This window comes from Nymphalis io, chromosome 4 (assembly GCF_905147045.1).
Source record: "Nymphalis io chromosome 4, ilAglIoxx1.1, whole genome shotgun sequence".
Taxonomy (NCBI): Eukaryota; Metazoa; Arthropoda; class Insecta; order Lepidoptera; family Nymphalidae; genus Nymphalis; species Nymphalis io.
The window spans coordinates 7,182,271-7,208,718 of NC_065891.1; the positions used below are offsets into that span (position 1 = coordinate 7,182,271).

Consider the following 26,448-nt stretch of genomic DNA (forward strand, 5'->3'; position numbering starts at 1 on the left):
GTGTACACGCAATGGGGGATGACCCAATGATTGTTGGTTCAAGCTCGGGCAAACACAATGACATTTTTATCTTAATTTATGTTTATGAAAATATTGTATAAACATACATGTGTTAGATGATTATCTGCCACATGTGGCAGCCGCCATTGATTCAGCCAATACGGTCAGCCAATCTTTTTAAACGGTGAGGAGTAAGTTAAAATGACTTAAATTATTTCTTTAATTGTTGACTGGATGAATGTTATTTACATTGCATTAACTGATAAGATTAACTTTCAGTATCACGAGATTGAATAGAATAATCGTTCGGCTGGTGCGTGGTCTGGACTGATCAATCGTCTGGCGTTGGCAGACTTTCTCACTTCGAAGGTAAACAGAACGATGCATACATATAATACTTATTACTGGTGGAAGGCCTTTGTGCAAGCTCGTCTGGGTAAGTACTACCCACTCATCAGATATTCCACCGTAAAACAGCAGTAATTAGTATTGTTGTGTTCCGGTTTGAAGGGTGAGTAAGCCAGTGTAATTACAGGCACAAGGGAGATAACATCTTTATCTTTAGTTCCCAAGGTTGGTGGCGTATTGGCGATGTAAGCGATGGTTAACATTTCTAACAATGCCAATGTCTATGAAGTGGGTGACCACTTAAAATCAGGTGGTTAAACTTAAAATCAGGTTATTCTTTAAAAAAAAAACGGATTAAATTTTATATTTTTATAACACCAAAGCCTTATATTTTTATATATTCTTGTAAGTCTAATGCACTGTGTTACAACTTTCTTTTGTTGGCGCAGGATATGTCAGACCCAGAGCGGTCGCTTTTCATATCTCTTATGAATATTTACGTCGACCAACTAACAAGGCGGCGTAGAAAACATAATACGTTATTATATTTTCATATCAAAAAAGTGTTTACCCTTTCGCATTTTTGATTACCTGATTTCAAAGAATAGTAAGACTTTCTTTTATTCTTTCTATCATATTTCGTATGTAGTACTGGACCTTTTAACCTTTATTCTCTTGCTTAAAACTATTAATCTAACTTTTATATTATGTTTTTTCGTCTGAATACTAACTATTAGCTAAAAAAAATCATATGTAAGTACGAACTCAAATAAATGTAAATTCTGTTTTCAGAATGAATGATGTTGAGAAGTAATTTAGAGTAATTTTTTTTCCGACGACAGCGCTAAGCTTCCTGCTCTTAGCTATCGAGTCGATAAACGAACAGAGCCTGCATATAGAGGAGCCGACCGCAGGAATGCAAATAACACAAAAGAAGCAAAGAACCGATGTAGATAGCTCGTATGAGTGTTTTATGAGCACTTAAGTGGCTTCCGGACGAGGGATGTTTAAAACTCCGGCTCACGAGTATCGCCGCGGGATCGAGGAGGCTCCACTCAAAACATGACAATGTCAGATTTGATCGCAACCGAGGACACTTTTATGGGCGGTTAAAAGTTTATGAATACGCTTACAATGTTTTCAAAATTAAGGTTTTATACACAGCGATTTGCTCGTAAAATAATACTATGTCGTGAAAATGTTAACCGGATAAATAAAAAAAGGAAAATGCAAAAAATATGCAGTCAGCCTAAAGCTATAAAAGCGTAAGCTTGTTTTAAAATCAAAACAATGTTCGTAGTTTTTAACGAAAACGTACAACCATTTTAAAACGTTATAGCACAAATTCATGGAAAACTATTTAACCATTCAGCAATTCCAATTTGTGTTTATTATTAATATATTACTATAGATACTACAGTAATCTTGATTTCAAAAAATTTAAACAGTTTAAGATATATAAAGTATTTACCTATATAAAGCTCTTTGTTAACTTAATATGCAGTTTCAACTTGATTATTTTAAAATATCTCTAAGATTTATCTGCTCACATTAAAACTATTTTAAAAGTAAGGAGAAGAAATTTATTTTCTTATACAAAAGCGACAATATTTTGAATTTCAACTGCAAAGAGCCCTTCTGAAAGCTCTAACAATACAGCATCGCAAAAATTAAATTACGACGAATCCCTGCAGGTTTCAATTTTCAAAAAGCTCTGTAAACTTGAGACGGACGAATCTTATTGCTTTTTATAAAACATTATTGCATTTACAGTAGCGAATACTTCTAGTTTATACTAACTTTTACTAGGTATACATCTAAGCTTAATTTAATGAGCAATATTCATAAATAAACAAGGAGTTTTAATTAGAAATTCCCAGAGCCTTTGTAAATTAACTAAACAAGAAACATTACTGTTGATACTAAGTTATGTAAATAGAAACTGTTAATTTGAAACTGCAAAAAGTGTCGCGGCAACGTAGCGAGAGGACAAATTAGAGGGAATGGAATATAGTTTACTTAAAGTTAAACTTATTACGGTCCTCGAGAAACAAGCACTCGGAGGCTCGCCCGGCGCGCGGGTCAAGTGCCCAATTTGTCACCCGTGCAAACTTCCGACTACTTCGACCGGTCCCTGTTCGATTCCATTAAACTTTCAAGACCTTTTGAAGCTATTTTCTTGTTTGAATCAAGATTTGCCTAATTCATTCCCTACCTATTTATTTTTCAATAATGCAAAAGGAATGTATATGTTTATTTAAATTTTTAAATAATAATATATTTTACTATTTAGGAATTGCTTACGCAATTTCTTAGTCGACTGCTACTGAAGAGGGTGCAATCCTAAATAAAACTCTCACTGGGACACTTACAATGCGCTATCATAAAAATTAAATTACGGTAAGAGTTTCTCTGTAAGTGCGCGCCATTTCAGTAGGACCCCGCAGGGGGCAAGGGCCACGCCACATCAAAGCACCTCATTCTGCGTCGAGCTCTCGCACAAATCAAATTTAGCAGCTCTCTTCTTTCGTTACGGATGCGAAACCCAACTTTATTTCTAACCTGTGCAGTAAAATATGCCTTTTCACATACGTAGACATTTCATAGTTTTATTGTAAATAATTTTATCTATTGTAAGTCATATATCATTTTAGTTAATTAATGTTCTGAGTTAAGATTTAAAATTGTCAACAAAAAAGGTAAGAAACACATTTTTAAATCAATTTTTAAGATAGCTTTTATTAATTTAGTTATTAATATCCACTGCAAAAATAAGCAGTATCCACATTAGGACCAAATGCAAATCCGTATGGATAGGAGAGATGACTAAGACAGTGTTATTATAAACACAAAGAACATAACTGAACCCAAGGTTAGTGGCATGTTGGCAATGCGATAAATGGTTAATTCTATAATAACAATACTGCCGGAAAACCCAGTTATTATAAGACCTAATACGGTATGACCTTCTTATCTAAAAAACATACGCCTAAATTACTATTGTATGAGGAAAGAAATATTCTTAAATAGCGTGGTCGGTGAAGTTTCCCATTAATTTTTAGTTTAATTGGTATAGAAAGCCCTAAGGTACTACTGAGGTATAGCTGGATTAAGTGGCTAATTTGTCAGCGAGCGTAACTTGCACCCGCGAACTTGTTCGGACGGTGCAATTCGATTAAACTTCTACCGAAGTGCCAACAAGAGAAGGGCCTACTTAACGAAACTTAGTTGTACATTTACGGTGGGAATTTAATTAGCTTACTCATCAAGAGAGTGAAAAGCCTAGCGGTGTACCATTCTAAACGAGCATACATACATATATCACAATGCCCTTGAAAAATTACTAACAAATACTTTTTTGAACAAAACTATTTAAATTAGTTAAACCAAGCCTAATAGGCTTTGCTTAGTATTTTTTTTCCATGTTAGATGACATTGGTTTTTTAACTTAGAAAGAACAGAAACTTTCATTCGTATTATATTTAATATAATAAACATATGCGGTAAAAGATAACAACGCAAGGCCCTCCTTATTACGCCTTCATTTTTTACGACTTATCCACATCCGTATAAAAACGCGTGAAAGCATAACGTTTTAATACAGGATAAAATTCAATCAAATATATATTTTTTATAAATAAATAAATACCAACACTTCTAGAGTAGTGAAGTGTATGACTGTAGTGGTGACCTTCAGTACAAAAATATCTTACAAAAAGCTTTTGTAAATTTTGTACTAACGACTTCGTATAATATAATTTTAATCAATAAGATTTTATTACAAACTCATACTTCAATTTTGTTGTTATTGTTTCATATGCGCTATATCATTTCTTATTCATAATAAATAAACAACTTTAGTAATTCAAAAGGTACTTAATGACCGGTAGGCTTATTGTTCACTGATTATTGGTTTGCATAAAATCAATATCAATTGTATTAGCAAGAACCAAACAGCTATTGACAAATACAAGGGACACGAAGTTTTAAACGTCAATTGGTATTTACGATGACAAATGCGGTTATTTAATACAACGAACAATGAATTCATAGGTATGTCTTAAGAATGCGTGCAGGTGAAAGAAAGGAATCTTAGTTATTTGCCAAGCCCATTCAGCACGGAGTAATAAATGAGCTTCGACAAACCAATGAAAATTTCCTAACGTCGTATTCAATTCAGTTTTGCGTAGGTAAGTAATAATAACTATATATTAGTGTGGCATATTCAATTCGTCTTACTTATTTGGATCATTATTTCAAAAATTTTACTTGCTAGGTTGCCGTTTCAATTGCGAAAAAACTTTACTAAGTGCAAAATTACTGCACCAATTTGTGCTCATATTCTACTCGTGCTAAACGGTGAAGAATAAAATCGTAAGGAAACATGCACGAGTTAGATAAAACACTGCGTATATTCATATATATGTAAGAAGATGATCAATATTGAACATAGCGATTCATAGTATTTAACTACCACAAAGTCTCACAAAGGTATTTTATCTCTTTAAACCTTAAGAGGAGAAAGCCCAGCATTTGGATTACACGCTGTTGCTTTATATAATATGTTTTTGACTTTTAAAAATCCTACTTACGTTATATTGTCTGTTGTTTTTGTAATAAAATGCTTCATTGATTCAAATATTTGTGGTAAATGAGTGCATTAATATTTTTAATAAATACGGGTGGGAATTTTTAACGCAATGATCAAGTGAGGTCATTCAAAATAAGTAAATAATGAACAACCTAGTTTTTCACCTTTGTTCGACCCTTAGAAATGTTAACTTAAATTAATAAAGCAGACCTTTAATATAAACCATGTTTTCAAATAATGAAAAATCATTAAAAATGGGTCCACAAAAAGACAAGTTGAGAACCTTTTATTTGTTATAAATGAGTTTGAAATTTGTTAAGTATGAGTCTTGTGATCAGTAACCAGTACATCTACTTTTTCTAATAAATCGAAAAATTTAAATAATATAATTATATGTGTTTCAAAATGCAATTTGAAAGTTATTTTATAGAAAAATTGAAAAAAAAATTATATAGCATCGGTCTTCATAAAAGAAAATTTTAATGATAATGCGTAAAATCAGCTTATTTGTATCGACTTACCTTCTGAGAGGAACAGACGTTCGGAGTCAGCAGACTGATCGGGCGCCGGGCGATGTCGCAGTGTAACATGAAGAGACGGTCCTCGAGGAGGCACCTCCGGTGGAGCGGGCTCAGGAGGTGACTCGCACTCACGTTCACTTTGACCTCCGCTTGATGGTCCTTTTATAAAATATAAAACTCTATTGTAATTAATGCCTCGTTGATTTTATGATGGGTTTAGATATCCGAATCGTAATTCTGTACATGACCGTAGTATAATTACGGTCATGTACAGAATTACGATTATTACTGTAAAGTTAAGGCCTGTCATTACTCTTATTATTTTATATTTACACATAATTTTTTTATATATTTTAAAAGACACAAACGATTATATGACGAACAAATGACAAAAATAAACGATAAATATTGCAATCCATAATATAATACATCTCAAAATTGTTTAATGACTTAAAAACTTGTTATTGGTCATTTAAAAATTATAAAATATAGTATTTACATATGTGTACATTACATAGACAATGAAAATAATCATATAAAGCAAAATTGACGTTATAATATAATATTCGACGAGTCACGTACGTCAGCGAAACTATTCAGAGCATCCTTATCAGAGGCATGCACCCACCTCCACATTACGCTTATAATAGGCATGCTTCAGAATGCCTAACTACAATAACTATACTGGAATCTTGCGCTACTGAATACACGTGATGCTTTCATTCCTCACATTTCTGAATACGTTATAATTCATACTAAGGAATAGTATGTTTATTTATTCATAAACATTTCTACGATACTTAAAAAATTGATTTACCACTTCACTTAGTGCTTTGTTGAAAAGAAAATACTATTGTAATATATTTAAATTTTAATTAATTTTTTTCATGGTCTTCATTTTATAATTCCGATTTTGTAGTGTCTTATAAAAATATTAAGAAATATTTTTTTATATTTATATATACTTGATAGTAGGACCTTTTGTAAGTCCGTCTGTATAGGTACCACCCACTCATCACATATTTTACCACCAAACAATATCCCATTACTGAGCTAAGGCCTCCTCTCATTTTTGAGGAGAAGATTTGGAGCTTACTCTAACACGCTGCACAAATGCGATTTGGTGAATACACGTAGTAGATTATCCACCACATGCAAATTTACTCACGATGTTTTTATTTACTAGGTAAATAATTAAGTACATGAAAATTTACTAGTGATTGCCCAGGTTTGATCTCGGAAGATTGACGTCATCTAACCACAGGTCTATTACGCCAAACAGTAATACACTAAGTATTACTGTTTGGCGTAATAGACCAGGCGTAATTGTTGTGTCCCAGTTTAAAGGCTGAGTGAGCCAGGGTAACTAAAAGTACACGGAACACAACATATTAGTTCCAAAGGTTGTTGGCCCTTGGGCGATGTAAGCAATGATTATTATTTCTTACAGCACCAATGTCTATGGGCGGTGGTAACCACTTACGCTCATGTGGCTCATTTGCCTATTCGCCTATTTGATAAAAATAATAATAATATACCATTCATGTGACTTATTCGATTGCCACGCCCATTGGTTTCGTGGGAAAAGTCATCAGTGCGTCGATTTCGTCGAGACAGAGTGCCACCTCCCACTTCGCCATTAAATATTTCTTCGCCTAAGAACAAAAAAAATAAACATAATGATATAATAATATACTTACTTTTACCAAATTTCATTAAAATTATTTCACGTGGTATAAGTAGCTCTGTCTGTTGTCTGTCTGAAACAGACAGAGCTACTTTCGCCTTTATGATTATCGATGAAGTGGTAAAATCTAACAAAGGGGGTTGTCTGGAAGAGAGGACTACTTCAGTGATAGTAACCTTGCATGCATTTATTTTCAACATTGCTACTCTTAAGCTGCATTTAAATTTTATTTGTTATTTTATGTCTGCGCTAAAGTATTTTGATATCATTTATTTTAAAAACCTATTATAAAAAAAGGTTGAAAAAGATTAATGTGAGTGCTTTTTCTTAATAGTGTTTTGCAGTAAGCTCAAATAACAATTTTACGAACCATTTAGCATCATTTAAATCAATAAAGAAGTCAATTTTGTTCTCAAATTTATCATTATGATTATATTCTCGATCAATTGTATAATTTAAAAATTGATATAAACAAAGATCACTATGAATTATTTACCTTATTCAATTTACATACAAGTAAAAGAGGCTCTTGTCCACTTAAAGTATAACCTTTATGAAACGTCAAGCGAAGAAAATATATGATGGCGATATGATCCTTCAACGAAATTGCAAAAGTTTAAGAAGTACACGATAAGACCTAGTTTCACTTTAAAATGTTGCTATTTATTTTAATATTTTATAAAACTTTTAGTATCAAATATTGGATTTTGTACATACAACGTTTACCGAATTTTTAATATAAAAAACAATCACTACACTTTTGAAATTTTAATATAAGGATTGATAAATAATTATTTTAATTCTTTAGTTTACTAAAATTGAAATTGAAAGGCTTTTCAAATAAATAATTTACCAATTATAGCTATTTGGGATAGGTGTGAATGTAGACCTCTTTTATCATACCGGCGCACTGGGTAGGATGTATGTCTGACGGTAATTCGTTAAAGACAGTTAATTAGAATATGTCATTAATAACATCAATAAGAGTTTATTTAATCGAAATACTTACAGTATTTAGTCAATATTTTACAAAATATTAACACTGACTTTTTACACTTCTTATTACGACTATACTTACCTGGACTTGTTGATACTTACCTGGAGTTGTTGATGTAAAATATTTTCTAAATTGACTCAAAAAAAAAAAAATCGTAAATTTGATACGGTGGATAGAAAAGTATACAATGTTTTCAAACATATTGTTTTGGTCTCCTTATCAATAAAAATGTTTCACACAATACATTTCGTACAAAAAGATCACAACATAATTCATCTTTAGTGTATGTACATATGGTTAAAATAACAATATACCAAAAAATGAGGAATCATATCAATATCGTACCTTTGGAATTTCTGTTTCTTCTGTAAAATCGCCGATTTGTACTTTCTATAGGAAATGGCGAAGCTTGTCGTTGAGGGCTACTGATGTAGCGCGGCGGGTCTTCTCCATTTTCGGATCCATATATACGACGCTGCTCACCTAAAACAAAATAAAAATGGTGGTCTTGCCGCGATTTGAGTAAAACAACTAACTTCTGATTAACGCCTTTAGAAAATATATATTTTCTTTATTACAAAATAGCAGTAAATCTAATTTAAATGTTTTGTTACTGTTACGCATCGGATTGTTTTGATTGAAATCATAAGTTATTTTTCGAAATAAACGTTTACAAACATATGTTCATATACACATATTATGTATATACATACGCGCACATACAAATTCACATCCACATATCCTTTTATAACCATAGAAACGCTTGGGACCTCATAAGTAGAGCTTTCTCAATATTTGGACCTACAAGAATCGGACCCATTACAATTACTTCTGTATGGGAAAGCAATACATTAATATAATCATTTTGTCTAAATTATTTTTGGTTAGGAGCTGTTTAGTTAAAGGAAATCAAGTAATAAATGTTTATATCGATACACATACTTTTATTATATATTTTAGCTGTTGTTTGTTTAGAAACGAATCCATTTTTATAGTATACTTTTTATGTTAGTTAAGACAATTGAAAACAGTAACAAGCAAACGTCCATGAATCGAAGAAAGTCAAGTAGCGCGACCGCAAGCGACGGACAACACTTAACCAAACAGACTGTACACAAAGCGCCTAACAGAAAGCCTTTGTTTTATACTTAATTCGTGAGGCTAATGCAACGCTCAACCGAAAAAAAATGTTTTAGTATTAAGTATTTTTCAGCCAAGTTCTGAATTTTTCACATCTGGAAAACTTAATTATGAATCATGTAACCCTAACATTACATTTTTATTGTCTCTCTGCTGGGCTATTCTGTCCCTTCTCCTATTAAGGACAATTATTTTATCCCAGCTGCGGTTTGGTGGTTTGCCATAATACGCCTTACTACACATACAAGATTCCTCATTATACTTGCCATCATCATTAAAAACGGGATAATTAACTGCAAAATCATTATTAAAAATCCTACACTTGAACTTTTAGCCTTCGATTAACATGCTCTGAATTCAAGGACCTATTGCTTAAATTTTATAGAATAGGAAGGTGGACGAGCATATGGGCCACCTGATGGTAAGTGGTCACCAAACGCTCTTAGACATTGGCATTGTAAGAAATGTCAACCATCGCTTATAGCCAATGCGCCACCAACCTTGGGAACTAAGATTTTATGTCCCTTGTGCCTGTAATTACACTGGCTCACTCACCCTTCAAACCGGAACACAACAATATCAAGTATTGCTGTTAAAATTGAAAATACTGAAATATTTCCACGGAAATAATAGAAGAAAATATTTTTTTCTTCATTGGAATCGTTCTCTTAAAGTTGAAGCAAGTTACAAAAGTTTACAGGACCGTGAATTTGAATTAACAAATTCTTACATCTGATAAGAAAGTTCCCGAAGATAAAAATATACTTTGAAAACGTTACAGTTGGGAAACGTGAAATGTGAATAAATTTGTACGTCGCGTCGGGGGAACAAACCCACGGATGATGAACTGCAGCAAAAGTTTTAAGCAACTTTCTTTATAAAATGTCAAAGATTTTAAATTGCAAATATAAAACAACTATACACTGCCCGTGGCATCACCTATATAAAGAAAACTGTACTTACATCATGTGCCACTTTTCTCAAAAAAACTGACAACATATTGTAACAAAATTTACAGACTTTATTTAAATTAAAAAAAAAAAACTTTATGTCGCATAAAGAGAAAATAAAATTAAAAGTTTGGTGTTGATTCAGTTAGTAGGTCCACTTAGATTATGTAAAATATATTGCACATTTTTTAGGTAAGCTGTACTATTTAAAGATTGCGGCAAAGAAAACTTTCAGTCCAGACAATTTCCAAGTGAACGCTGCCAAAACTATTACAGATATAATAAGCGCAAACTATGTTGGCCGGCCTGAAGTTGGTTCTCGGAAAATTTTGGTTTACATACGGGAATGGGGAAACATCAATAGAGAATAGAAATGTGCCCCTTCATATATTTTTTTAAGAATTACTTAGAGAAACTTTATGTTTTGTGTACATAATTTTTATGTAAGTGTTAAATACTTTTTTATAATACCTTTCACAAAATCAAGTTACAAAATGTTTACGAAAATATTTAAAAAAAAAAGTAAGTCAATGGAAGTCAATTTTAAATATTATGCTTTTTATTATTTATTTATATTTTTTTAACTTTACCATAAACCACTACCAATAACCACTTTTTAATTTATACTACTTTTGTGCACGTTCTAATGTTGGCAGGGTTGAAATCCCTCCACCCTCTAACATTATCTAATTATGCAGAGCGAACGCATTTTTGGTGCTAAAATACCTAGACGAAATTAGTAATATTAAAAGTCAATCTGCCTACAAGTCAACTTTTAATTATCATATTTCTACCAAAACATATAGTCGACTTGTGACGTTTTCTCATTAAAACATAAGATCAAAATATTAAGCAAACAGTTTATAAACTTGAAACTTAGTGTAAAATTACTGTTATTATAGGATTTTAATGTAACATTAACGAAAGTTACAGTTGGTATGTTGCCAAAGGCGTAATATGAAAGTAAGCACCTTGCTCAACGAATCTGCAAACTCAATTAGCAACTAGAATAACATCAAAAACGCAGTACTCTAAACCACATATTATGGTATAGTTTTTTGTTGGATCACACGGAAGCATTTAATTTACAAAACATATTATGTAAAAAACAATCTATATGTAAATACTTAAATATCAAAATAAATAAAATAACTGTTAATTAATTGTGTATTTTTGGGATAAATATAGAAGTAAATTTATTCATTCTTTTTTTAAATCAATTGTAAAAACACAAATTATTATTTTTATCATTTTCCTACAAATTTCCTAGGTTAATTAAATAAATATGCTATTTTCTTTGTAACATATTAATAGTTTGACCAAGCAGAAATGCCTATTAAATTTTATTGAACAATTAATAAAAACATTCTCCTCAAAAAGAGGGGAGGAGTCCTTTAGCCCAGCAGTGGGACATTCATAGGCTGTTACGGTAATAAAATTATAAAATATTGCAAGCGAAATAGCTTAATATTAATTATCTTCATTATTCAGATGCGATGCCCTAAAGTATAATAAATATCGTTTAATTAAGAACAAGTATTCTGTTTCATTGTTGTCCGGTTCAATTTAACTATTTAATATGAACTATGATAAAATACTACCGTGATACTTTTATACAGACAATATTACATAGATATTACAAACAGATATTATATAGATATCAGAAAATATTATTTCAACCAGCTCCTAGTCAAGACCCATTCAGCCCAGTGTCCAATAAACTAAAAATTTCATATTTCACTTGCGCGTCCCTTATATGCGATCTTATTTCTTTGTTTTTTTCTATCTAAAATACCCCCCGGTCAATTTTTGTATTATTTTTTTGTTGCCCGTTTTACTAATGGTTTTGAAGAATTTCTTATCTATTATAGTTAACTAAAATATGACAATTAATACAACCGTTGTCAACATTTATCCGTAGTCCTCTCGTCTCAATAGCTACGCAGCAACTGATTTAAGGAACAAATATATGCTTAAAGTATGGGTGAATTTAAAGGACAGGATATGGTTTTTCACGGAAATAAAATGTAGGAAGCGCTAAAAGCTTTTAATCGTGTTTTGCAAAAAATCCCTGATATATAGATTATTAATAATTATAATAAATTATACAGTTTGTATCGCAATAACCAATGGCATTAAGAGTATTCATCAAAAAAATTTAAAGATTCCAGAGCATTTCGTGATATTTCCCTACCGTGAAAATGTCATTCTTTTATATTTTTGATCACGCATAAAAGAATAAATATTGATAATATAATATATTTACATTATCATACAACATCATTTTTAATTATAAACTAGATTTATCCGAATATGCAAAATCAAAGAAAAGATTAGCAATTTTCCTTCATACTGCTTATTTACGTATGTAGTTATTACAGGTATTTAAAAGATAACTCTGTCGAAAAAAACTCGAAACGCCTTGCTGTGAAAGCTTTGATGAGTCTGGCATTTACGCTTCTTTTACTAATAAACTGGGATTTATTCCACTGACGTAAAAACATTAGGACGCTTGTCGTGTCTATGATATAAAAAATTATATCATTCATTAATATATGCAATTAATGTGAATGCAAACACGTAATTCAACTACTTTTAGTCAATCGTGAAAATAAGTACTTACATTTCTCCTGTAATTCAAGTCGAGAGCTGGCATTCATTTGCAAAGCGCCAAACTTTGACAAGGGCGGTTGCATTTAAATGCCAGGCGTAGTCAGGAGGCGCACCGGTGGCGCCGTCCGAGACTCTTTTTCACTCTTTTGTATTCCGACTCAAACCTTGGATTTTCTCATTTTCTCATCCTACGTAGCTATACTTCTTTTAAAACATAACGTTTAAAAAAACAACCAAACTTATCGAGCAGAAAATAAGATATTTATTCGAACAATTAAGTTACCATGACAACAAGAAAGTGAAGTAAATCTGATCTAGAATATTTAAGTAGTCTTCGAGAATAGCGTTTCAAAGTTAGACGTCGTCCTTGGTATAATATTTCAGAATATTTATTAAATAATTGGTTGCTTAGGGAAAATAATAACAGATTCTTTGAGACTTTCAACGAAATTGACTCAAATTAAATTTTCACATTCAATCGTCTCGTCTTGGTTGTTTACCCCCGAGAACGACCGCCGCCGTCGTCTATACCTACGGATTGGAAATACTTGTGATCGTTTCAAAATATAGAATTTAACGTGATCTCGAATTAATTAAAGAGTCTATATCGTGAATATACATTTTTACTTTTATGATTTAATTGAAATTCATTATTGTATTATAAATTTCTAATAACTATCAAGAAAGTAATTATATATACGTATTAATAACTATTTAGATTGCCAGCATTAAGCCCAGTCATATAAAACATTGGAACGCGCAACAAAACCACTTAGAATTATATCCCTGGAATTGCGTGATAGCAACACTTAATTTACAAGCTCCATTTAATTTCAACTATTTTGAGGCTCACGCTGGAATTTAAATATCTAAAGATAAGAGACTCGCGCGAATAGTACGTCGCCACAAAGCCGCCGACCTACTTAATTTACCCTTCTAATAAATAAATAAGCCATAAAACCTTTTATGATAAGTGATAAATATCAAGATATTATAAATATTTTACCAATATACGTACACACGAAATACATACGAAAAACATTGTTTTAAAACTGGAATTGTCTTAAAGTATCTTCAATTGTCTGTTTCTTGTAAATTATTTTAGTTTTAAGCTAGCTTTTAAATAAAACATATTTGATGTTATATGTTACAAAATTGCTTCAAATTAATACAAAAACTACATTTTACGCGTATACGCTTATATATGCTTTTATTACCATGAGTTATATTAAAAAGTAAAGTTATAAATTAGCTAAAAATTATTACAGACTAGGCTTTACGTATATACCTTGTTTACCAGGTGATTAGTTGTCAGTCTTTTTCTTTCGAATGTGAAATCCTTAATGACAAAAAGAGATAAATCAGTGTTTAACTAAACAGTCACTAAGCAACGCTTATAAGTAAAGCCGTAAGCTTATTATGTAGATAAATAAACTAAAATTTATTCATCACAGTTTTTGTCTGTGCACGAGCACGTTCAGAGCAAAGTGCAGAGATTAGATTCGGACCCATCAATTACGAGTAATCCTACGCACGTGTCGCTCTCGCAAACCATTGGGGATTAATAAAATCTTCAAAAATTGCCCACGTACGTTGATCGATTCCAATATAATGTCCCTCTACAGAAATAAGCGTGTTTAACATAGAGTTTTGGTGTAAGCTTAGGTAATTGACTCGCCAGCCACGAAAACCTGTTGCATTGCTATTATTAATACATGTTAAGATAAAACATAGGATCTTTAACATTTCCCACTAGGATAAGGTGCAAATATTATTATTACGGAAGAAATATACAACTATTTATGTTGTTTTATAAGAAGGTTTATATACTGAGAAAAAGGATCCAACTGTAGTTGATTTGTCATTTAATTAAAATAATTTGGTCCTATTACATCTTTGTCGTATTCGTCTTTTACACATCTAAATGAAATATTTATAATCTCGCATATTAAAAAGCCGAGATGGCCTAGTGGTTAGAACGCGTGAATCTTAACTGACGATCGTGGGTTCAAACCCAAGCAAGCACCACTGAATTTTCATGTGCTTAATTTGTGATTATAATTCATCTCGTGCTTGACGGTGAATGAAAACATCGTGAGGAAACCTGCATGTGCCTAATTTCATTGAAATTCTGCCACATGTATTCCACCAACCCGCATTGGAGCAGCGTGGTGGAATAAGCTCCAAAACCTTCTCCTCAAAAGGAAGAGGAGGCCTTAGCCCAGAAGTGGGACATTCACAGGCTGTTACTGTATATTAAATAAAAATGTATCTACACCCTTCTCCTTCGCTTTGTTTATCGCATTATTATATCACAAGAATGCGTTAATTGCTTTATTATTTAATAATTTTAAAAATTAAAAATTCTCAAAAACTTTTCTTTCGCAATATAAATAGCCTAAAATATTTATATTTTTATAATATTGGAACAAAAATTAATAAACAAAACTTATTTTTTAACACAATACTTAATTTTTATATTGTATTTTATTTTAAATATAATGAAAATTTATATATTTTGAAGAACATATTTCCGAAGCAACTCTTGTGATTCGTTCAAAAGTTGTAAGAAAACAAATAAACAAATGAAAACACTTCATACGTAATAGATTACATTTTAATTAAATGAAGTATAATTAAATATTTACCTTATCGAATCCCAACACGGTCTGGCAGTGGCGGGCAATCTTGTGAAATATTCAAATTCCCCGTTGGATAACTAAACAGAATAACCAATTAGCCATTCTGTGATAACATCACTTGCCTGCTTACTTGTTATCATAGGTCGCTGGATTCTCGTCAAATTTAAGTTAAGCTTTTAAAGGTATTTTTAATGTTGTTTTCTTCAATGAAAGATGTTATTTTTCAATGTTTGTATAAAAAATATATCTGTCTTAAAAGAAGTTATGGCTACAAATTAAACTTACAACATTTTTCATTATGTACTATAATAAAACTAACTTTCTCGTTAGTTATGTGGCTTATAAGGCTACATGATCTCGAGGTTGTGAGGAATGTCCAGTATCAGGTATTAATGTTTGGATAATGGCAGTCTTAGACATGTCTTGGAAAGCACATGAAGGCGTTGGGCCTCCGCCTGATCACTAAGGACGTGTTGAATAAAATTGAGAGTGCAACTGTATTTGCGCAAATATTAATGCAATGTTATATGACCTATGCAGTTGGTTAGTCTCGCTAAATAATGGTAGTTTTGGCCGAAATCGGCCAGAAAGACCTCATTATGATTAAATTATGAGACAATATAATACAATAGGTATAAAAAGTATACATATCTATATTAATATTATAAAGAGGTAAAGTTTGTGAGGTTGTAGAGGGTAGTCTCTGGATCTACTGAACCGATTTTGAAAATTATTTTACCAATAGAAAGCCACATTATTTGTAAGCGTCATAGGGTATATATTAACCCGAAAAATGAAGACTTTTTCGTGGTGGTCGGATTTGCAAAGTTTGTTTTTGTTCAACCGTTTTTTCTTACGATTTTACGAACGCTGCCTTACCGATTTAAATCGTTAGGTCATGTTTATTGGTCATATTATCAACAATTATGAATTCTTACTAAAATAAGTAAATTTATCGTCTCAACTGCTTAAAACAAAACTTTTCCCTTTTACTCCATATCATTTGTACGAATGGTTAAAGAGATAATACGCCATAATCTATTGAGCGATATTTCTATTAGACGGTTTTTTTCTACAATTCGTCAATCTATTTAAAAATATATTGCTTTATTAAAATATATATTTTATTTAGATTAAATTTATTTTTTACAGTATGTTTTTTGGTTGCATAGTTTAAGAGATAGTTTAAAATATCAAATACGCAAGACAATTTTATTAATGTTCGGCCAACGCGACTTTTGGCATTCAGGAAATAAATCATACCACTAAGTACTAACCGAACCACAATCAATGTTTGCCGCCCAACGAAGTGGGCACGGATCAGGTATTGTATTATAAAAATAAGACGAAACTAACAAATATATTCCTATTCATGCAATAATGATATGATAACGATAACCTATGTGATCTTAAAATCAAATTTACTGAGGTAATTATCAGGTATGTAACTTATATCCCGAAAAAAATAAATATACTCTATATTTTATATCTGGATTAAATTGATTAACATGGAATAATGTTGTCAAATCAAAGAGCATTAGGTTTTGCGGATTTATTCTGTTGTAGCGTCAACGTTAATGGCCCGTTAAAGTTACCTGTTACTGCCACGGCTGCGGTCACACGGAGTCAACTGCGAGCTTTTCAGTAAATGAGGTTGTCCCTAGCCCTCCGTGACCTCCCGACGAACAAAACGACAAAGAGAAGTACTGCAACATTTACTGAGAAAATAGCTGTAGGCAAACCGGCCTTCCCCTTTGTTTTCTTACAGAACTGCCGCGCTACCCACTTCGGGCCGCTCCGCTAAACTTGCTCTGCCGTCATAATAGGTGAGGGATAATGAATTTGTGCGACGCGTTTCTATTCTTTGTTAAAGTCAAACTCTAGACCGCAACATGTTTACTCTCTTTTTTTGACGTGTAATTAATTTACATTTCTCTATTACTAGCCTGACAATGAGCAAAACTTGATTAAAATCCTATTAAAACAGTTTAGCTTTCAACTGACAAGGATAGAACAATATTATAATTAATGTGGCGTTCGCAGGACGCCAAGAAAATGTGAAAAATTGAAATTGATGACCAAAAAAATTTATAAGTAATTAAATAAAATCAGTAATTAAACAAGAACAAAGAGTTTTGTTAATAAATAAATATGTGTCTTCTTAATATAATAATATAAAGCAACGGTGGTATACTGGTAGTAGGGCTTTGTGCAAGCTCATCGGGGTAGGTACCACCAACTCATTAGATATTCTACCGTAAAACAGCAGTACTTGATATTGTTGTGTTCTTGTTTGAAGGGTGAATGAGGCAGTGTAATTACAGGCACAAGGGACATAATAACATCTTATCGTTAGTTCCAAAGGTTGTTTGTTGGTGCATTGACTATGTAAGCGATGGTTAACATTTCTTACAATGCCAATGTCTTTGGGCGTTGGTGACCTATTATCATCAGGTGGCCCATATGCTCGTCCACCTACTTATTCTATAAAAAAAAAACGGACACTGCGTTATTTACTCCGTTTGTATGCGCTTCACGCACACTGAGCACATGACGGTTAACTGAGCGTCGTTTGCCGTCACGGTTTACTTGTCGGTCTTACTCCCAAGATAGATATTTCACATTAAAAAATACTTTTACAAGGTTTTATTAAATTCACCTGATTGTGTATGTATGTTTAATATGGTATCTGAAATAAGAGTCTCATCAATATCCGAGTTTCAACTGATTGACCCTGTTGAAAGCTTAATATTAATAAAAATAGAAATATTATGCACAAACTACTTGTGCTATTGCAAAATTCAGTTTACTATTTTATATAAAAGTAATAAATTCAATTATCTCCGTTTTAGTACCTTGTGTTTATTAAAAGGTTTGCTTATTATAAACTTATTAATTCGACTTTCTTCGTAATGGCTTAAAAAAAACTAATTCATTCTTACTTCCTCTTTATCCTTTGATAAAATACTTATGCTTTATGCTTTATTATTTATGCTTAGAAAATGGCTATAGCTTCACATTAGTAAAATAAAAATCATATTTAGTTTATTATTTCTAGTTTCATCATCAATCATATAATTAGTTTATTTATAAACATATTAAATTTTTTTACCGTAACTAGGTGAAAATATAAATGCAATTTAATTAAAAATGACGGTACGCTTCGGTTAGCAAGGCCTTTTTATCCGCTAAAGCATCCGTTGTTCTTAAGACACGGCGTCGCATACCGCAGGAATTTCGAAATCTTCATAAGATAATGGATCGCTCTGAAAGAAAAGGACCTCCCGGGCTTGTGAACTTTGTTGAATTCCTGACTCGTAATTAATAAAATTACTTTTTGGAAGCTTTCCACGACTTCAAAGAATTTAACATAAAAGAAAAAAGTTAAGTAGATGAATTATTTTTGAATAATAATATAAAGAGAATTATTTGAAATATTTATACACTTCGGCTGCAAGTTATTCTTTTTAAAAGTTTGTCGTGAATAGCTTGAGAGTTTTGATTTGTCATGTACTATTTCAAGACCAATGTAGATTAGATATTGTTTATGTATATATGTAAATACATTATTTTTCTTCAAATAAAATAATAAATATGTATCTTTTCTAGTTATGGATATGTGTGGCATCTATCATCTGTGGTATCTTTTCTAGTTATGGATATGTAGCACTCACCTCACCACACCGACAGCAGTCACCATTTTTTTACCACTAAATAGCACATGTTTTTGTAAAAAGGCTTACATCGTGTCATGATACAATCAAATGAATAAATCAAATAAATAAATATTTATCAATGACAGTAAGATTACAAATGAGAAGTTTCAAAAGAGAAGTTTGCATATATACACTGTTGTTTTACTATAAATATTGACCTACTTTATACGTTTATTTTAAATCGTGTAACAGTCGTAATCAATATTTTCCCGGTTTTATTTAACGTTGATTGCTATCGACGCGCATCAAACATAGCAATCAACTTATGATTTTGTTATTAACACCATACATCGTATGTATAACTTTACAGCATGTTTTAACGCGTTGATAATTCTAATTATCTTATGTATATATACACTACATTCATAGTATATATATATATATATATAATATATATATATATATATATATATATATACTATGAATGTAGTGTATATATATATATATATACATAGACTACTATACTATTTCAGTCTATGTATCCATTAAGTATTAAGTTATGAATTTTAGTCAATGACGCATTTGCCTTTCTAAATTTCACAATCGCTTTCTGCGTTAAGTTTCGAGTTTTCTTTTTCAGGTACGACTAAATACTTGAATTATATAAACCACAAAAGTTATTTTTAAAGCAACTTCAAATTGAAAATGTCATTTTAAATGCATTCAACGATTATTCAAGACCTGTTAAACCGATTTGGATGATTTAAATTTTATGACGGTCTACAAACACAGGATTATAATTGCCCAGGCTATTCTTGACCTGTTGACTTTTCTGTTTTTTCTTTATATCTCAATATCATGCGTTATAATTTAAAGATTAGGAGAAAATAATAATTTTCTTTATTGCAATCGATTAATTCGTTTGGAATTTGTATGTACAAAAAGTTATACATTCTTAAGCTCTTAAATCGTGAAATAAAAAAAAATTAATAGTTTGTTTGTAGTGCATTTTTTTAATTTTTAAATGAAATCAGTTATATCTTTTTCATTTTGTCCTGAAAGAAAACCTACTCTATTTAATAAAAATAGTAAGCGAAAAAATTAGCCTTTTATGTTAAGTACAAAACAAGATGTACCTAGAAGTACATGACCAGAATATTGCAATAAAATTTTTGTCCAAGTGGTATCACCCATCCAGACGGGCCTTCAATAATTTATTTAATTTAAAGCCTTCCACAAGTTATAACTTGATTTTACTATTATTTAAATTTCATCCACCATTATATAAGTTATTAAAATTAGACGAAAGAACACTGGCTTATATAAACAAATAACCGATAACAAACCCGCATGTCTCGTCGCTTGAGTGCAATGACACCACAATTACACAAGCAATTCATTTGCAATGCCCTCATCACACGAAAATTCATGTGATGAACAAAATCGCTAGATCCATTTTTTAAAGTTTCACTTTTTTTATTAAATTTGAATTATTATTATGGAGACATATCTTTAATTGTATACTTTAAATGTATCTAGTGCATTGTGTATAGTTCAAGAAAAATCATCTCAAAGCTTATTTGGCAAGCACTAAAAACATATGAGATTCTTAGATTACGATTTACACATGAAAAGTACTCGTATTAATAATAAACTTAAAGACAGTAGTACGCTGGCTGCAAAATATAACAACATAATATAATATTAAACAATGTGTATCAAATGGTCTACTGTTTATAGCACATATCAACATATAAAACTTCTCAACGTGATGGTAGCAGAAAACCGATACATTATGCATATATAAAAAAATACATTACGAATTGACAATTTAATATCGCTACTTTAATATCGTATATTCACATATTTGTCAACTCATTTGACTCGCACACGCACAAGTGTCACGCTTTCCCCCATCATTTTATTATTTACCCGTGGAACATAGTCATGACTTCATAATGTATCAATAATGTCGATAAAACGTCCCACCTGCCAGCCGTCTCAAAATCACATGTCACGTTGAGAACATTTATAATAATAACATACGTTAAACTCGCCTTCATGATATGAAAATACGTTTATTTTCATCAATAAAATATACTTATCTAGAAATCAATAATGGAAAGTCCAAGCCGGAAATGTTTATCAAAGCACGCGACGAACAAATATAAACAACAATTTATTCTTGTTGGGAACAGCAAAACAAAATTTAATTATATAAACCTAACTGATTGTGATTCAGGAAAGCTAATATCACGTACCTCCCTCGCTTTTGAAAAACAATAACGTGGGAACATTGCGCTGAAACCTTTATACAAAAGTCCCTGAATGAAGTTGCACGTAGAAGAATTTCCATGCAATAACGGGCATCGCTTCGACGAGGATTCTTGCGGAGCGCGGAGATATTGCGTACTTACTGGGCTTGCTTTCTAATAACACCAACGATACCGCTTGTGTAAGGAGAAAAATACGAAATGAAATGGAAACTACTACCGCCTTATGGCTTTCAATCTCAACTATCAATATACACATACTATACTTGAATTAAAAATATACATATTGTAGACATTTTAAATGTATTATATTTATAAACCGCTAAGCTACTAAGAATATACTCTATCACTAAATATCGGTACTTTGTTTTGACATGCTTTGGTTTGAAGTATGCGATCTATGGCCAATTACAAGCAAAGGGAATAACATCTTAGGTCCCTGGATTAATAGGTCATTAAGGTAAGAAATGGTTTATATTTTTTATATTAAAATTATCTACCATCGAAAGTGATTACTTACCATTAGATGATCCATTTATATTCTGCCTTTTCTAAATTAATTAAAAAATAACTCAGACTACCTATCATAAATACTTATTTTAGCGTTGTAAAATAACAAGAAAACTAAAGAACGAAATTTATTCAATTAGCATTCGGGATTTTATTCGGAAGGTTCTATTAGTGTTTTTGTTTAAATTAAGCATCAAAAGTCAACACAAGTTCGTAAAACATTTGATATTCGTATGCAAATATGAGTGAAACTTAGACGAGTTGTTAAGAATTCGTAAACATATACTCCACCAACTAATTTAATTAGTCTCAGCCAGATTGCTTAACATGGCCAAATTGTTTGAGATTTTGACAATTTTAACGTCGCTTCTGTCAGCTAGTCGTGCTATATTTCAAGTTACATGTTGTTCTTGAAACGTCTAAATCAAACGGAGTATCATTGACGTTTGATCGAACTAATAGATTAACGAGCGTTGGCGAATCGATTACCTAAATATGAAAATACATTTATGGTCGGTCTAGGCGCGCATTAAAGCACTGCAAATACCAGCACACGGCTAGACTAATCACATTAGTGGCTGTAGCCGTAGGTAATGTTGGTAACAACCTAAAAAGCCCTAATTTGCATGCCAGACCGAACCTCAGCACTACATACTAGATTCATATTCTACGAGCTATATCCATTTCATTTTTGAACTAATCAATATTTCTCTTTAAAATTATTATTATCTAAAACTTTGGATAAATAAACTGTGCAAGGTAATTAAAGAAGGAATTTAAATTGTGAAAAACTATTAAGAAATATAACGCTTACTTTGATTAAATGCGTCTTTTTTAATAAGCGCAAAGTGTCTTTAAGAGAAATTCTTCGAAACCTAATTACAGACTTACGTGGTATAGAGTAGTATTAAGTAACACTCCGACCCCACTTACATAAAAAGGTTTTTGTCTCCCACTAAGACGAGTGATTAAATAAGGGTCAATGCCTTTTCTATTACCTAAAAAGTCAATTGTCATTATTATATCTTTTTTTGCAGAACTTTATATATAGTTTCGAAATTAATATTTTTTTCCAGTTTGTAAACAATAGGTGTTGTAAAATGAAATGGAATCCATTTTAATAAATATAACTAAACATAACTTCATTTCATTGTTTTATAATGCTTGATAATACAGAGAGCTTGACTTAAACTTGGTTATCATGTCTAGACAACAAATATACAAACATACATATAACCTAATAATAATTTAAAATATATATTGATCATCTAACTTTATACATAGGCATGATAATGAAAGAAATTACATTTTATTAGTTTAGAAATTATACTCAAGGTAAGATTAATTTGTTTTGAATCCGCTTAACTAGATTATTAATTAAATAGTAAGGTCATTGAGCTTACTTGTATGTGAATATATTGAATATTTAGGCCCCAATGAAAGATGTTTATTGAGTGTCACAACAAGTTAAAGTAACTTGCAAATTCCGTTTTCAATTATTTTAATACAACGGGGATAGAACTACAATCCTCTCAAATATTGAATTATTTATTCTGATTGCCACAAGCTACAAGATATTGGTTTTAAAATGTCACGTCTATCTCTCGCGACTGTCTGTCTCTCTCGATTTTTCGATCGCAAGATCATCTCAGTAACATCAGATTTATCAGTTACAAACGTGAAAATAAATATATTTATTTATTGAAGTTCTATTTATTACGCACATAATTTCATAAGATGAATAATTATTTAAAAGTATAGCATATTGTACATTTTAACAAATACCATACATATTTAAATAGTAAAAATAATTAAATTTTAATAATATACTGAATAGTATTTTATTTTACTAATTACTTGTAGTATGTATGTAATGTAGAATTCTATTTTACTAATTAATATTTTTAATAAATCACGTGTAATAAAAACGGAATTGCCAGTCGAAAAATTGTTTCTTATTTTTAATAAAAAATCCCAAATTCTTAAGATTTTCCTGTTCATTGAATTCAAGCGATACTACTTGGGGTAATATTAATTTTATTAATTCTAAAAAACATTTCCTCAGTATATAAATTAAATATAATTTCAATATTATATGACACCATTGTAATTTTATATTAAAATTTCTTTTTTCCAGTCTTATATTGATAACAGAAATATACACACTTTATATATATTTATATTTATTTTAACAAAACCGCACTCATAGCATATACAGGCAGTAGCTTGTTGAAATATTAAATAAATAACTGAGATGCATATCACATCACTAAGCTATTTTGCATGACTGCTCTGTGGGATAGAGATAGGTTGCTAAGGGTTTACGTGTAAGTTTTCCTTATAAGCTCGCCACAGGGTGCTCCCCTATCAATTGCGTTACCTTTCCCCGCCACCCGTCCCCCGTAAGACTCACTAATGATCCCACTTGTTAGGGATCACCGTGGACCTTCGACCGTGTCACAAGATGAATAACAAATCCTAACTTGATTCTACGCTCGTAGCAGACTTTCATGGTCAACTTACAATATCAGTCTTGAGTCTAGACGGTAACTAATTACTTAGGTTTATATTAAGCAATGTACACATACTTTAACTTATTACATAAACCTTAATGATATTTTTAATGGAAATTAAGTCGCTTAAGTAAGCAAACACTTTATAAATTAAATGTTTAAAATGATCTTTTGTTATCTATTCTGATATTATTGATAGATAGAAATATAGATATTGACACTGGGATAGGGTAGAATTGAGTTGTATTGAAAATATTACTATTTACGTTAGTGTCTATATTTGATTAGTGCGCTTGAGGCTTTTTATACATATATATCACATATTTTACCTATATGCTACAAAAACGCGTTACCTTTTCTTTCATAGTAGAATAACTGCAAACTTGTGTAATTAGGTGACTTTACAAATTGTGACAATTCAAGTATTATCACTAAAAGCATTATCAATGCAAAAGCAATGTCATTTTAACTCACAGTCAAACTGCTGAGTCGCTTGAGCAAGAAGCGAGGCGAAGACCCGGTCATCGAGCTGTGGTGGTTTCTGCGGGCGGTCTTCGTCGCTACTGCTATACCTATCGCCGGACCACTCCAACGAGCGCTGGCGACGCACGTTCGGCGTCGCTCCCGGCAACCCGCCCGAAAGACCGCTCAACGAGCCTGCTTTAGCACGACGACCCGCCCGCTCCATACTTGATGTTCTTATACCATTTTACTCCTGTGAAATAAATAATGCATATTAAAAATAAAACAGTAAAGTTCTAAATCTAAACTAAGTGTCTTAAAAAAAATAACCATTTCAAATCAATTCACCTTTTTCTTCAGAATAATAGTTATTTTAGCAATTTCAAAACATCCAAAAGGAAGGTGTCAAATAAGAATAGACACGATATTTTATCAAAGTGGTAATAACTACGTCGTAAGCGAAAAAGAACAACTGTAATAAAGAGCCTACAAGTTGTTTGGTTAGCGACCCAACATAAATAGGAAGTTGCGGGCGTGCGTGTTGGAGACCTAATCCGCTGGATTGTGTCGCGACATCGCCCGACGGTTTGCCAACAATCGGACCAACATTATTTCTTATTGACTCAAAGCGAAACTCCTACTGTCTCAATTTACGTTTATACCGCTTTGTGTGTTTAGTATTTACATTTATAAGAAACCTTTTTCATCTCCTGAAATATCAGTCCAAGATGTATTTTACCTATTTTATAACAAGTAACCAATCAAAATATTTTTAAGATTTAATATAGAAATTCTTTTAAATCGACTGTATAGAATTTAAATACGGGATACAACAAACGTTCACTTATATTTGTCAGATATATATATTATACAGAGTAATATTTTCTTACGAGATAATTTATATTAACAAATTGAACTATAAAAGCAAATGTATAATACCTAAGGTATTTAAACGTGATATACACACTTTTTTTTCACCATTTCGAACTTATTATTTAGCTTTCCTTATGACAAGAACTCCGAAAATAATTTTTATTATGTGTGCATAAGAACATTTAATGTTATTGGGTTTCACCTACAATACGGCTTTTAAATTAAATTCCATATAAATTGGTTGTACTTGAAAGGTAAAGTTTGAAATGAGATGCTTAAATATGAAATCCCTCGTGTGCAACGATTGTTAAGAATTTCTGCACTCATTTCTCATTTCGTATCGACAAAATAAACAGAGGCGGTTTCATTAGAGATTCACCTACAACCCATAGACTTATAAACCAATTAGATCCAGCACATTTAAAAAATATTTCTTTTTTCAGGAAACATTTCTATTTATTTTGATAACTGTTATATATAAAATATACTCTAGATTACTAGTGACATTATATCTAAAATACTCTTGATATGTAAAATCTCATTTGGCAAAATCGATTAAACAACTTGGTTATAACAGCAATTCTACACAATATCACAAAAAGCAAATATTATTCCCTTATCGGCGACGCCGAAATCAGCCAAAAGATGTAATTACGTTATAAGCACGAATTA

General features: G+C 31.4%; 1 protein-coding gene across 1 annotated transcript; it reads right to left on the bottom strand.

Annotated features, from left to right (window-relative positions):
- Window positions 1–5,254: 5,254 nt before the first annotated feature.
- On the bottom strand, window positions 5,255–25,884 carry LOC126781907 (uncharacterized). The gene is made up of 6 exons (XM_050507028.1): window positions 25,871–25,884; window positions 24,916–25,139; window positions 8,490–8,627; window positions 6,999–7,115; window positions 5,461–5,619; window positions 5,255–5,298 (listed from the first exon to the last, which is right to left on the bottom strand). Exons 1-6 carry the CDS (start codon window positions 25,882–25,884, stop codon window positions 5,255–5,257), a joined length of 696 nt encoding a protein of 231 aa, XP_050362985.1.
- Window positions 25,885–26,448: the final 564 nt, after the last annotated feature.

Coding starts and splice junctions, on each gene's coding strand:
- LOC126781907 (XM_050507028.1), bottom strand. Junction 8,628..24,915: donor AGCGACTCAGCAGTTTGACT/GTGAGTTAAAAT, acceptor ATTTTGTTTTAG/GTGAGCAGCGTCGTATATAT. Junction 7,116..8,489: donor AAGAAACAGAAATTCCAAAG/GTACGATATTGA, acceptor TTTTGTTCTTAG/GCGAAGAAATATTTAATGGC.